Consider the following 13696-nt stretch of genomic DNA (forward strand, 5'->3'; position numbering starts at 1 on the left):
GAATGTCTGACACAAGGCCAAAAACAACTTGGAAAAAAATGCGACAAAAGATCGCAATTGAGCTTTTTTTTTAACATTACTTATTGGGGCTTTGTGGATCTATGAATGAAAATTGTCAGATGATCACAACTGCCAAGTCAATAATTGACTCTACCCATCAAACAGAAAAGAACATTTTAGCACATCCATGACATAGAAGAGAAGAACAAATAGTATAAGAGTTACATGGATGAATCATGTTATAGTGGCGCTAACACCTACACACTGGCATACTACATGAGCAATTTGGAAGTTTCATGCGTGTCAACGTGTGCAAGCTTGTTTCCCCACACAAATCTATCATGAAAAGGCAGAATTATCTTTACAACAAAAAACCTTGTTTCCATTATTGTGATGATGATGATGACGATGATATTAACGCTTTGCTTTTTAATCAATCCATTTTTGCAATTGGAAGTGGGGCAAATCAAACAACAGATATTAACAAAGGTTGCAGCACTATTTAGGTATTTATTTATTTTTATTTTTATGCATTGCATTCTTTTTGTTGTGTCTCACACAGTGCAATTTGAGTGCGATATTTGACAAAATCACGGATTGTGCCACTTTTCAGGGCCCTCCATCGATGCATATTGATCCATATCCATGAAGCATAGGACTCGTAATTATGCGGCTTGTCAGCAGTAGTTGTGACATCATACATTGCGAACTTGAACCAACTATGATCCAATCCGGTTTTCTTGGGGGCGGTACTCCAAGCTATAAATGAAGCTGACCTTAGAGGAGTTTGGATAGAACGCTGTCCAAGCGGCAGCTTCTGAATGGAAAACAGCGTCCAATCAGAGCTCTGCTTTCCACAGCTAGCCAACCTGTCCTGCAGGAAGTCCATGGTTGAATCAACTGGAGACACTATTTTGAATGTTCTACTTTCTTTGACCTGCGCCGTCACTGTGCTGCTCAATTTGCTCGTCATTGTTGCCATCTCTCATTTCAGGCACGTGTTGTTGTTTTTATCTTACGTTGTCTATTAGTACTTGATTTTGTCATGATTGTCAGGACTCGGAAATTGTTGTTTAATCCAATTGTGCACTATTTTTTTTGGTCATTGTATCCTTTTTTTCTCTCCTTGTAAGCAGGCAGCTGCACACTCCCACCAACCTGCTCCTCCTTTCTCTCGCCATCTCCGACTTCCTGGTGGGCCTGGTGGTGTGGCCCGGTGAGATCTACATCAAAACATCCTGCTGGGCCTTGGGCGACATAGCTTGCTTTTGCTTTAAGTTTGCCAGCTTCGTCCTCGTATCCGCCTCAGTGGGAAACATGGTGTTGATATCAGCTGACCGTTACGTGGCCATTTGCCAACCTCTCCGTTATAGCGCCAAAGTCACTGTGAAAAGAATCCGACTTTGTGTTTATCTGTGCTGGTCTTTGTCATTTCTGTTTTGTTGCATTTTTTTGAAGGATCAGCTTGCTCATCCAGAAAATTTCAGCTCCTGCTATGGGGAGTGTGTCATTAATATGGACATGGAAACCGGGATACTAGATTTGGTTCTGACCTTCATCCTTCCTCTCAGCATTATCGTCACGCTGTACACGCGCGTGTTTGTGGTTGCCGTGTCTCAGGCACGAGCCACACGTGCTCACGTCACCTGCCGCAAAGTGCCCAATTCCCTCTCTTTGGGCGCAAGGAAATCCGAGCTGAAGGCGGCCAGGACTCTCGGGGTTCTGGTTCTCGTCTTCATTCTTTGCTTTAGTCCATTATACCTTTTCTCCATCATATCTGATGTGGGCTTTTCAACATCACAATTTTTTCTCTACCTGTTTTATTTCAACTCGTATGTGAATCCTTTGATTTATGCCTTGTTCTATCCCTGGTTCAGGAGAGCTGTGAAACAGATTGTCACTCTCCGCATACTGCAGCCTGGTTCCCGTGAGGCCAAAGTGGTGTAGACAATTTGAAGAATACTTTTATTTTACCATATGTACGTGTATGCAGCAATAATTTGATGTTTTATCTGAAGAGAGCAGCTGGCTGTTACCATGATCAGATGTAAGAGCAATGTTGATTGCACTTTATCTATGGAGTTAAAATATAGCTTTGAAACATGCATGACTTGTTTCTGTGGACTGTACAAATAGAAATTGAATAAAAGTCAATGAGTGCAGCAAGTTTGAACGGTTATTAAGCATGAATAAAAATAACACAAAAAAGAAGTATAAAATCAAAGTGAACCAAAAGGTTTCAAAGACCCAGTTGCAAACATGTCGAATTATAATACATAGTACTATATTTTAGGATTTAGGTAGTGGTCACTGCACTTTATAATGGCTGAAAGTGTTACGTGACCTCACTGTGATTCGTGGTATGTCATAATAATTGCACTTTAATAACTTTCAAAAAAAAACATTTATGGACCAACAACAATAAAATACTATACATAAAGGAGAAAGAATGAAGTCAGGAGATTGTGGGATCCGGCAGGGGGCACATGTTTTTTGGCAAAAGGAGGATTTAGACGAATTTTATTGCCCGTATGCTAATCACCTAACACCGGTATATTTTACTGCAGTGTAGTTTAAAAACAAACAAAGAAAAAAACAACCCAACTCATTTGCAACACGTCATTAGTAATCGGTAAAGTAGTATTGATGAAAATATACGGATCAAAAGAACAGAATAGACTACTTACCGGATTCCACTTTCTTGTATATGTTCAATTATTAGTTGCATCTCACCCTTTTTTGTTGTTTTATTGATTCAAACTGCCAAAGGAAGTTTTGACATAGCTACGTGAAATTGGTAGGAGCTTTTGTTTACATAAAATATCATAGAAACCACCAGGCCTAAATGAGACACATAAACCTTGTCCAAGAGAGAGAATGTCTGACACAAGGCCAAAAACAACTTGGAAAAAAATGCAACAAAAGATCGCAATTGAGCTTTTTAAAAAATAAATAAATAAAATTACTTATTGGGGCTTTGTGGATCTATGAATGAACATTGTCAGATGATCACAACTGCCAAGTCAATAATTGACTCTACCCATCAAACAGAAAAGAACAATTTAGCACATCCGTGACATAGAAGAGAAGAACAAATAGTATAAGTTACATGGATGAATCACATTATAGTGGCACTAACACCTACGCACTGGGTATGCATACTACATGAGCAATTTGGAAGTTTCATGCGTGTCAACGTGTGCAAGCTTGTTTCCCCACACAAATCTATCATGAAAAGGCGGAATTATCTTTACAACAAACAGCCTTGTTTCCATTATTGTGATGATGATGATGATGATATTAACCCTAGAATGGTAACCCTCTATTTCAGGGGTTACCTTTCACGCTTCCGAAATAGAGGTTTACCATGGTTACCGGAGTAAAAATGGGTGCTAAGCAAGACGGTGCAATAAAGGGCACCCATTTATCCCCCCGGTAACCATGGTAACTCTCTATTTCAGAAGCGTGAAAGGTAACCCCTGAAATAGAGGGTTACCATTCTAGGGTTAAAGCTTTGCTTTTTAGTCAATCAATTTTTGCAATTGGCAATGGGGCAAATCAAACGACAGATATTAACAAAGGTTGCAGCACTATTTAGGTATTTATTTATTTTTCTTTTTATGCATTCCATTCTTTTTGTTGTGTCTCACACAGTGCAATTTGAGTGCGATATTTGACGAAATCATGGATTCTGACACTTTTCAGGGCCCTCCATAGATGCATATTGATCCATATCCATGAAGAATTAGACTCATAATTATGCGGCTTGTCAGCAGTAGTTGTGACATCATACTTTGCGAACGTGAACAAACTTTGATCCAATCCGATTTGCTTGGGGGCGGTACTCCAAGCTATAAATGAAGCTGACCTTAGAGGAGTTTGGATAGAACGCTATCCAAGCGGCAGCTTCTGAATGGAAAACAGCGACCAATTAGAGCTCTGCTTTCCACAGCTAGCCAACCTGTCCTGCAGGAAGTCCATGGTTGAATCAACTGGAGACACTATTTTGAATGTTCTACTTTCTTTGACCTGCGCCTTCACTGTGCTGCTCAATTTGTTCGTCATTGTTGCCATCTCTCATTTCAGGCATGTGTTGTTTTTCTATCTCACGTTGTCTATTACTTGATTTTGTCATGATTGTCAGGACTCGGAAATTGTTGTTTAATCCAATTGTGCACTATTTTTTTGGTCATTGCATCCTTTTTTTTCTCTCCTTGTAAGCAGGCAGCTGCACACTCCCACCAACCTGCTCCTCCTCTCTCTCGCCATCTCCGACTTCCTGGTGGGCCTGGTGGTGTGGCCCGGTGAGATCTACATCAAAACATCCTGCTGGGCCTTGGGCGACATAGCATGCTTTTGCTTTCAGTTGACCAGCTTCGTCATCACATCCTCCTCAGTGGGAAACATGGTGTTGATATCAGCTGACCGTTACGTGGCCATTTGCCATCCTTTCCGCTATATCGCCAAAGTCACTGTGAAAAGAATCCGACTTTGTGTTTATCTGTCCTGGTCTTTGTCATTTCTGTTTTGTTGCATTCTTTTGAAGGATCAGCTAGCTGATCCAGAAAATTGTAGCTCCTGCTATGGGGAGTGTGTTGTTAATATTGACATGGAAACCGGGATACTAGATTTGGTTCTGACCTTCATCCTTCCTCTCAGCATTATCGTCACGCTGTACACGAGCGTGTTTGTGGTTGCCGTGTCTCAGGCGCGAGCCATGCGTGCTCACGTCACCTGCCGCAAAGTGCCCAATTCCCTCTCTTTGGGCGCAAGGAAATCCGAGCTGAAGGCGGCCAGGACTCTCGGGGTTCTGGTTCTCGTCTTCATTCTTTGCTTTAGTCCATTTTACATTTTCTCCATCATATCTGATGTGGGCTTTTCATCATCACAATTTATGTCCCTGTTTTATTTCAACTCGTATGTGAATCCTTTGATTTATGCCTTGTTCTATCCCTGGTTCAGGAGAGCTGTGAAACAGATTGTCACTCTCCGCATACTGCAGCCTGGTTCCCGTGAGGCCAAAGTGGTGTAGACAATTTGAAGAATACTTTTATTTTACCATATGTACGTGTATGCAGCACTAATTTGATGTTTTATCTGAAGAGAGCAGCTGGCTGTTACCATGATCAGATGTAAGAGCAATATTGATTGCACTTTATCTATGGAGTTAAAATATAGCTTTGAAACATGCGTGACCTGTTTCTGTGGATTGTACAAATAGAAATTGAATAAAAGTCAATGATTGAAGTAAGTCTGAACAGTTATTAAGCATGAATAAAAATAACACATAAAAAAGAAGTATAAAATCAAAGTGAACCAAAAAGTTTCAAAGACCCAGTTGCAAACATGTCAAATTATAATACATAGTACTATATTTTATGATTTAGGGAGTGGTCACTGCACTTTATAATGGCTGAAAGTATTACGTGACCTCACTGTGATTCGTGGTATGTCATAATAATTGCACTTTAATAACTTTCTCAAAAAAAACATTTATGGACCAACAACAATAAAATACTATACATAAAGGAGAAAGAATGAAGTCAGGAGAGTGTGGGAGCCGGCAGGGAGCACATGTCTCATGGCAAAAGGAGGATTTAGATGAATTTTATTGCCCGTATGCTAATCACCTAACGCCGGTATATTTTACTGCAGTTTAGTTTAAAAACAAAGAAAGAAAAAAACAACCCAACTCATTTGCAACACGCCATTAGTAATTGGTAAAGCAGGACTGATGAAAATATACGGATCAAAACAATAGAATAGTCTACTTACCGGATTCCACTTTCTTGTATATGTTCAATTATTAGTTGCATCTCACCCTTTTTTGTTGTTTTATTGATTCAAACTGCCAAATGAAGTTTTGACATAGCTACGTGAAATTGGTAGGAGTTTTTGTTTACATAAAACATCATAGAAACCACCAGGCCTAAATGAGACACATAAACCTTGTCCAAAAGAGAGAATGTCTGACACAAGGCCAAAAACAACTTGGAAAAAAATGCGACAAAAGATCGCAATTGAGCTTTAAAAAAAAAAATTAAATTACTTATTAAAAAAAAAAAAAAACTAATTGGTGCTTTGTGGATCTATGAATGAAAATTTTCAGATGATCACAACTGCCAAGTCAATAATTGACTCTACCCATCACACAGAAAAGAACAATTTAGCACATCCGTGACATAGAAGAGAAGAACAAATAGTATGAGTTACATGGATGAATCACGTTATAGTGGCGCTAACACCTACGAACTGGGTATGCATTCTACATGAGCAATTTGCAAGTTTCATGCGTGTCAACGTGTGCAAGCTTGTTTCCCTACACAAATCTATCATGAAAAGGCAGAATTATCTTTACAACAAAAAGCCTTGTTTCCATTATTGTGATGATGATGATGATGATGATATTAACCCTAGAATGGTAACCCTCTATTTCAGGGGTTACCTTTCACGCTTCTGAAATAGAGGGTTACCATGGTTACCGGGAAAAAATGGGTCCTAAGCAAGGCGGTGCAATAAAGGGCACCCATTTTTCCCCCCGGTAACCATGGTAACCCTCTATTTCAGAAGCGTGAAAGGTAACCCCTGAAATAGAGGGTTACCATTTTAGGGTTAAAGCATTGCTTTTTAATCAATCCATTTTTGCAATTGGCAATGGGGCAAATCAAACGACAGATATTAACAAAGGTTGCAGGACTATTTAGGTATTTATTTCTTTTTCTTTTTATGCATTCCATTCTTTTTGTTGTGTCTCACACAGTGCAATTTGAGTGCGATATTTGACGAAATCACGGATTCTGCCACTTTTCAGGGCCCTCCATAGATGCATATTGATCCATATCCATGAAGCATAGGACTCGTAATTATGCGGTTTGTCAGCAGTAGTTGTGACATCATACTTTGCGAACTTGAACCACCTGTGATCCAATCCGATTTGCTTGGGGGCGGTACTCCAAGCTATAAATGAAGCTGACCTTAGAGGAGTTTGGATAGAACGCTGTCCAAGCGGCAGCTTCTGAATGGAAAACAGCGTCCAATCAGAGCTCTGCTTTCCACAGCTAGCCAACCTGTCCTGCAGGAAGTCCATGGTTGAATCAACTGGAGACACTATTTTGAACGTTCTACTTTCTTTGACCTGCGCCGTCACTGTGCTGCTCAATTTGCTCGTCATTGTTGCCATCTCTCATTTCAGGCACGTGTTGTTTTTCTATCTCACATTGTCTATTACTTGATTTTGTCATGATTGTCAGGACTCAGAAATTGTTGTTTAATCCAATGAAGTGTTGTGCACTATTTTTTTTGGTCATTGTATCCTTTTTTTCTCTCCTTGTGAGCAGGCAGCTGCACACTCCCACCAACCTGCTCCTCCTCTCTCTCGCCATCTCCGACTTCCTGGTGGGCCTGGTGGTGTGGCCCGGTGAGATCTACATCAAAACATCCTGCTGGGCCTTGGGCGACATAGCTTGCTTTTGCTTTAAGTTTGCCAGCTTCGTCATCACATCCTCCTCAGTGGGAAACATGGTGTTGATATCAGCTGACCGTTACGTGGCCATTTGCCATCCTCTCCGTTATATCGCCAAAGTCACTGTGAAAAGAATCCGAATTTGTGTTTATCTGTGCTGGTCTTTGTCATTTCTGTTTTGTTGCATTCTTTTGAAGGATCAGCTAGCTCATCCAGAAAATTGTAGCTCCTGCTATGGGGAGTGTGTCATTAATATGGACATGGAAACCGGGATACTAGATTTGGTTTTGATTTTCATCCTTCCTCTCAGCATTATCGTCACACTGTACATGAGCGTGTTTGTGGTTGCCGTGTCTCAGGCGCGAGCCATGCGTGCTCACGTCAATTGCCGCAAAGTGCCCAATTCCCTCTCTTTGGGCGCAAGGAAATCCGAGCTGAAGGCGGCCAGGACTCTCGGGGTTCTGGTTCTCGTCTTCATTCTTTGCTTTAGTCCATTTTACCTTTTCTCCATCATATCTGATGTGGTCTTTTCAACATCACATTTTTTTCTCTACCTGTTTGATTTCAACTCGTGTGTGAATCCTTTGATTTATGCCTTGTTCTACCCCTGGTTTAGGAGAGCTGTGAAACAGATTGTCACTCTCCGCATACTGCAGCCTGGTTCCCGTGAGGCCAAAGTGGTGTAGACAATTTGAAGAATACTTTTATTCTACCATATGTATGTGTATGCAGCACTAATTTGATGTTTTATCTGAAGAGAGCAGCTGGCTATTACCATGATCAGATGTAAGAGCAATATTGATTGCACTTTATCTATGGAGTTCAAATATAGCTTTGTAACATGTGTGACCTGTTTCTGTGGACTGTACAAATAGAAATGGAATAAAAGTCAATGATTGAAGTAAGTCTGAACAGTTATTAAGCATGAATAAAAATAACACAAAAAATAAGTATAAAATCAAAGTGAACCAAACAGTTTCAAACATGTCGAATTATAATACATAGTACTATATTTTATGATTTAGGGAGTGGTCACTGCACTTTATGATGGCTGAAAGTGTTACATGACCTCACTGTGATTCGTGGGATGTCATAATAATTGCACTTTATTAACTTTCTCCAAAAAATCATTTATGGACCAACAACAATGAAATATACATACTATAGGAGAAAGAAGAATGAAGTCAGGAGAGTGTGGGAGCCGGGAGGGGGCACATGTCTCATGGCAAAAGGAGGATTTAGACGAATGTTATTGCCCGTATGCTTATCACCTAATGCCGGTATATTTTACTGCAGTTTAGTTTAAAAACAAACAAAGAAAAAAACAACCCAACTCATTTGCAACACATCATTAGTAATTGTTAAAGCAGTATTGTTGAAAATATACGGATCAAAACAACAGAATAGACTACTTACCGGATTCCACTTTCTTGTATATTGGATTGGATTGGATAACTTTATTCATCCCGTATTCGGGAAATTTCGTTGTCACAGTAGCAAGAGGGTGAGGATGTAGAAATATGAAAGGCATTTTAGACATAAATAGATAGGTAATAAGTATGTTAATTAATAACTACATGAATAAATATATAAATAAATAAGCGTGCCGCTGAAATATATATATATATATATACATATACACATACGTGTACATACACACATATATATATGTATACGTATATACATACACACACATACATATATGTAAGCACATATATATACATACATACAAATAGATGTACATGCATGCATACGGTAGGTCTTAACACTCAGCCATTTTTTGTTAAAGAGCCTGACAGCTGATGGAAGGAAGGACCTGCGGAAGCGCTCCTTCCTGCAATGAGGGTGCCGCAGTCTTTTGCTAAAGGAGCTTCGGAGGGACTCCACAGACTCATGCAGGGGGTGGGAGGTGCTGTCCATGATGGACATTTTCCTGGTCAGCATCCTCCGCTCTCCCACTTCCTCCACAGAGTCCAAAGGACAGCCCAGAATAGAGCTGGCCCTCCTGACCAGCTTATTCAGCCTGTTCCTGTCCCTCTCCGTGCTCCCGCATCCCCAACAGAGCACTGCATAAAACACTGTAGATGCCACCACAGTGTCGTAAAAAGTCCTCAGCAGTGTCCTGCACACTCCAAAGGACAGTTGACTCCTCAGTAGGTAGAGGCGGCTCTGGTCCCTTTTATACAGGGCATCTATGTTTGTGGACCAGTCTAGTTTGTTGTTGAGGTGAACACCCAGGTACTTAAAATTCTCCACAATTTCAATGTCTGTACCCTGGATGTTCACCTGAGTGGTCTGTTGAGGATTCCTCCAAAAATCGATGACCATTTCCTTTGTCTTACTGGTGTTGATGTAGAGGTGGTTTTGCCTACACCAGTCAACAAAGGCTGTGATGACTCCCCTGTACTCCAGGTCGTTCCCGTCCGTCACTCGTCCAACAATAGCGGTGTCGTCAGAGAACTTCTGGAGGTGGCAGGTGTCTGTATTATGTTTGAAGTCTGATGTGTAGAGGGAGAAGAGGAGTGGGGAGAGCACTGTGCCTTGTGGGGCCCCCGTGCTGCAAGCTACCACATCAGACGTACAGTCCTGGAGTCTAACATATTGTGGTCTGTCAGTGAGGAAGTCGATGATCCATGCAGCTAGGTGGTTCCTTACTCCAGCCTCTTCCAGTTTCCCTATCAGTAGAACCGGCTGAATGGTGTTGAACGCACTGGAGAGGTCAAAAAACATCATTCTCAGCGTGCTTCCCGTGTTCTCCAGGTGTGAAAGAGACCTGTGCATCAGGTAGGTGGTAGCATCTTCCACACCAATGCCTGGACAATAGGCGAACTGCAGAGGGTCCAGCTCTGCATTCATCAGGGGGCTGAGGTGATTGAGGATGATCCTCTCCAATGTCTTGATCAGGTGAGAGGTTAATACTACCGGCCTGAAGTGGTTTGGCTCCCTGGGGTTCGCAGTCTTTGGAACTGGGACCACACAGGAAGTTTTCCACAAGGTGGGGACCTTCTGCAGACTGGGGCTGAGGTTGAAAATATGCAGAATCACTTTGCCAAGCTGATCCGCACACTCTCTCAGCAGTCTGGAGCTGAGGCCGTCTGGACCGGTAGCCTTCCTTGCCTCAATCTTCTTTAGCTGTTTTATCACCTGATCGACAGTAATGCATAGACCGGTGGAAGAGGGGGAGGAAGAGGAGGAGGAGGAGGAGAACGAGGGGGGAGAGTTGCTTCTGGTCTGGGGGGTCAGGGAGTGGGGGCAGGACTGAATCTGTTAAAGAACTGATTCAGTTCATTGGCCCACTCCCTGTCTCCGGACTCCGGGTCTCTCTCACTGTTGCCTCCATGGCCCGAAATGGTCCTCAAGCTCCTCCAGATCTCTTTGGTGTTGCCTCTCTGGAGTTGGTTCTCTAGCTTCCTCCTGTAGATGGTCTTTGTTGTTGTATGTTTTTTTATGTTCAATTATTCAAACTGCCAAAGGAAGTTTTGACATAGCTACGTAAAATTGGTAGGAGTTTTTGTTTACAAAAAAGATCATAGAAACCACCAGGCCTAAATGAGACACATAAAAATTGTCCAAGAGTGAGAATGTCTGACACAAGGCCAAAAACAACTTGGAAAAAAATGCAACAAAAGATCGCAATTGAGCTTTTTTTAAATTTATTTTTTCAAAACTTACTTATTGGGGCTTTGTGGATCTATGAATGAAAATTGTCAGATGATCACAACTGCCAAGTCAATAATTGACTCTACCCATCAAACAGAAAAGAACATTTTAGCACATCCATGACATAGAAGAGAAGAACAAATAGTATAAGAGTTACATGGATGAATCACGTTATAGTGGCGCTAACACCTACACACTGGGTATGCATACTACATGAGCAATTTGGAAGTTTCATGCGTGTCAACGTGTGCAAGCTTGTTTCCCCACACAAATCTATCATGAAAAGGCGGAATTATCTTTACAACAAAAAGCCTTGTTTCCATTATTGTGATGATGATGATGACGATGATATGAACGCTTTGCTTTTTAATCAATCCATTTTTGCAATTGGAAATGGGGCAAATCAAACAACAGATATTAACAAAGGTTGCAGCACTATTTAGGTATTTATTTATTTTTATTTTTATGCATTGCATTATTTTTGTTGTGTCTCACACAGTGCAATTTGAGTGCGATATTTGACGAAATCACGGATTCTGCCACTTTTCAGGGCCCTCCATAGATGCATATTGATCCATATCCATGAAGCATAGGACTCGTAATTATGCGGCTTGTCAGCAGTAGTTGTGACATCATACATTGCGAACTTGAACCAACTATGATCCAATCCGATTTTCTTGGGGGCGGTACTCCAAGCTATATATGAAGCTGACCTGAGAGGAGTTTGGATAGAACGCTGTCCAAGCGGCAGCTTCTGAATGGAAAACAGCGTCCAATCAGAGCTCTGCTTTCCACAGCTAGCCAACCTGTCCTGCAGGAAGTCCATGGTTGAATCAACTGGAGACACTATTTTGAATGTTCTACTTTCTTTGACCTGCGCCTTCACTGTGCTGCTCAATTTGCTTGTCATTGTTGCCATCTCTCATTTCAGGCACGTGTTGTTTTTTATCTTACGTTGTCTATTACTTGATTTTGTCATGATTGTCAGGACTCGGAAATTGTTGTTTAATCCAATTAAGTGTTGTACACCATATTTTTTGTCATTGTATCTTTTTTTATTTTCTTCTTGTGAGCAGGCAGCTGCACACTCCCACCAACCTGCTCCTCCTCTCTCTCGCCATCTCCGACTTCCTGGTGGGCCTATTGGCGTGGCCCGGTGAGATCTACATCAAAACATCCTGCTGGGCCTTGGGCGACATAGCTTGCTTTTGCTATCAGTTTGCCACCTTCGTCATCACATCCTCCTCAGTGGGAAACATGGTGTTGATATCAGCTGACCGTTACGTGGCCATTTGCCAACCTCTCCGTTATATCGCCAAAGTCACTGTGAAAAGAAACCGACTGTGTGTTTATCTGTGCTGGTCTTTGTCATTTCTGTTTTGTTGCATTCTTTTGAAGGATCAGCTAGCTCATCCAGAAAATTGTAGCTCCTGCTATGGGGAGTGTGTCATTAATATGGACATGGAAACCGGGATACTAGATTTGGTTGTGACCTTCATCCTTCCTCTCAGCATTATCGTCACGCTGTACACGGGCGTGTTTGTGGTTGCAGTGTCTCAGGCGCGAGCCATGCGTGCTCACGTCACCTGCCGCAAAGTGCCCAATTCCCTCACTTTGGGCGCAAGGAAATCCGAGCTGAAGGCGGCCAGGACTCTCGGGGTTCTGGTTCTCGTCTTCATTCTTTGCTTTAGTCCATTTTACATTTTCTCCATCATATCTGATGTGGGCTTTTCATCATCACAATTTATGTCCCTGTTTTATTTCAACTCGTATGTGAATCCTTTGATTTATGCCTTGTTCTACCCCTGGTTCAGGAGAGCTGTGAAACAGATTGTCACTCTCCGCATACTGCAGCCTGGTTCCCGTGAGGCCAAAGTGGTGTAGACAATTTGAAGAATACTTTTATTTTACCATATGTACGTGTATGCAGCACTAATTTGATGTTTTATCTGAAGAGAGCAGCTGGCTGTTACCATGATCAGATGTAAGAGCAATATTGATTGCACTTTATCTATGGAGTTAAAATATTGCTTTGAAACATGCGTGACCTGTTTCTGTGGACTGTACAAATAGAAATGGAATAAATGTCAATGAGTGAAGTAAGTCTGAACAGTTATTAAGCATGAATAAAAATAACACATAAAAAGAAGTATAAAATCAAAGTGAACCAAAAAGTTTCAAAGACCCAGTTGCAAACATGTCAAATTATAATACATAGTACTATATTTTATGATTTAAGGAGTGGTCACTGCACTTTATAATGGCTGAAAGCATTACTTGACCTCACTGTGATTCGTGGTATGTCATAATAATTGCACTTTAATAACTTTCTCCCCCCCAAAATTTATGGACCAACAACAATCAAATACTATACATAAAGGAGAAAGAATGAAGTCAGGAGATTGTGGGAGCCGGCAGGGGGCACATGTCTCACGGCAAAAGGGCGGCGCACACGGATGCAGCGGCTTTTTGCTCTCCAGTTTGGTGTTTTCTTTTCTCAATCCTATCGTTATTTACCAACATCTGCGAGGCAAACTTTTCCTACAGTCGCCACGACTTAATTTCTATCGGAAG

General features: G+C 41.4%; 4 protein-coding genes across 5 annotated transcripts; all 4 read left to right on the forward strand.

Annotated features, from left to right (window-relative positions):
- The first annotated feature begins 821 nt into the window (after nucleotides 1-821).
- LOC144086935 (trace amine-associated receptor 13c-like) lies at nucleotides 822-1947 on the forward strand. Its single transcript, XM_077617132.1, has 2 exons — nucleotides 822-994; nucleotides 1137-1947. Exons 1-2 carry the CDS (start codon nucleotides 822-824, stop codon nucleotides 1945-1947), a joined length of 984 nt encoding a protein of 327 aa, XP_077473258.1.
- A 1966-nt stretch (nucleotides 1948-3913) lies between these two features.
- Nucleotides 3914-5032, forward strand: LOC144086916 (trace amine-associated receptor 13c-like). Of its 2 annotated transcripts, none has more exons than XM_077617099.1 (2): nucleotides 3914-4090; nucleotides 4229-5032. In XM_077617099.1, exons 1-2 carry the CDS (start codon nucleotides 3914-3916, stop codon nucleotides 5030-5032), a joined length of 981 nt encoding a protein of 326 aa, XP_077473225.1. The 2 variants fall into 2 exon arrangements, with proteins under 2 accessions (XP_077473225.1, XP_077473226.1); XM_077617100.1 differs by having other exon boundaries at nucleotides 3914-4086; nucleotides 4225-5032.
- A 1987-nt stretch (nucleotides 5033-7019) lies between these two features.
- Nucleotides 7020-8148, forward strand: LOC144086903 (trace amine-associated receptor 13c-like). The gene is made up of 2 exons (XM_077617077.1): nucleotides 7020-7192; nucleotides 7338-8148. The coding sequence occupies exons 1-2, from the start codon at nucleotides 7020-7022 to the stop codon at nucleotides 8146-8148; spliced, it is 984 nt and encodes a 327-aa protein (XP_077473203.1).
- Nucleotides 8149-11880: 3732 nt separating this feature from the next.
- Nucleotides 11881-13006, forward strand: LOC144086910 (trace amine-associated receptor 13c-like). Its single transcript, XM_077617088.1, has 2 exons — nucleotides 11881-12053; nucleotides 12199-13006. The coding sequence occupies exons 1-2, from the start codon at nucleotides 11881-11883 to the stop codon at nucleotides 13004-13006; spliced, it is 981 nt and encodes a 326-aa protein (XP_077473214.1).
- Nucleotides 13007-13696: the final 690 nt, after the last annotated feature.

The sequence above is a fragment of the Stigmatopora argus genome, chromosome 13 (genome assembly GCF_051989625.1).
Source record: "Stigmatopora argus isolate UIUO_Sarg chromosome 13, RoL_Sarg_1.0, whole genome shotgun sequence".
In the NCBI taxonomy this organism is placed as follows: domain Eukaryota; kingdom Metazoa; phylum Chordata; class Actinopteri; order Syngnathiformes; family Syngnathidae; genus Stigmatopora; species Stigmatopora argus.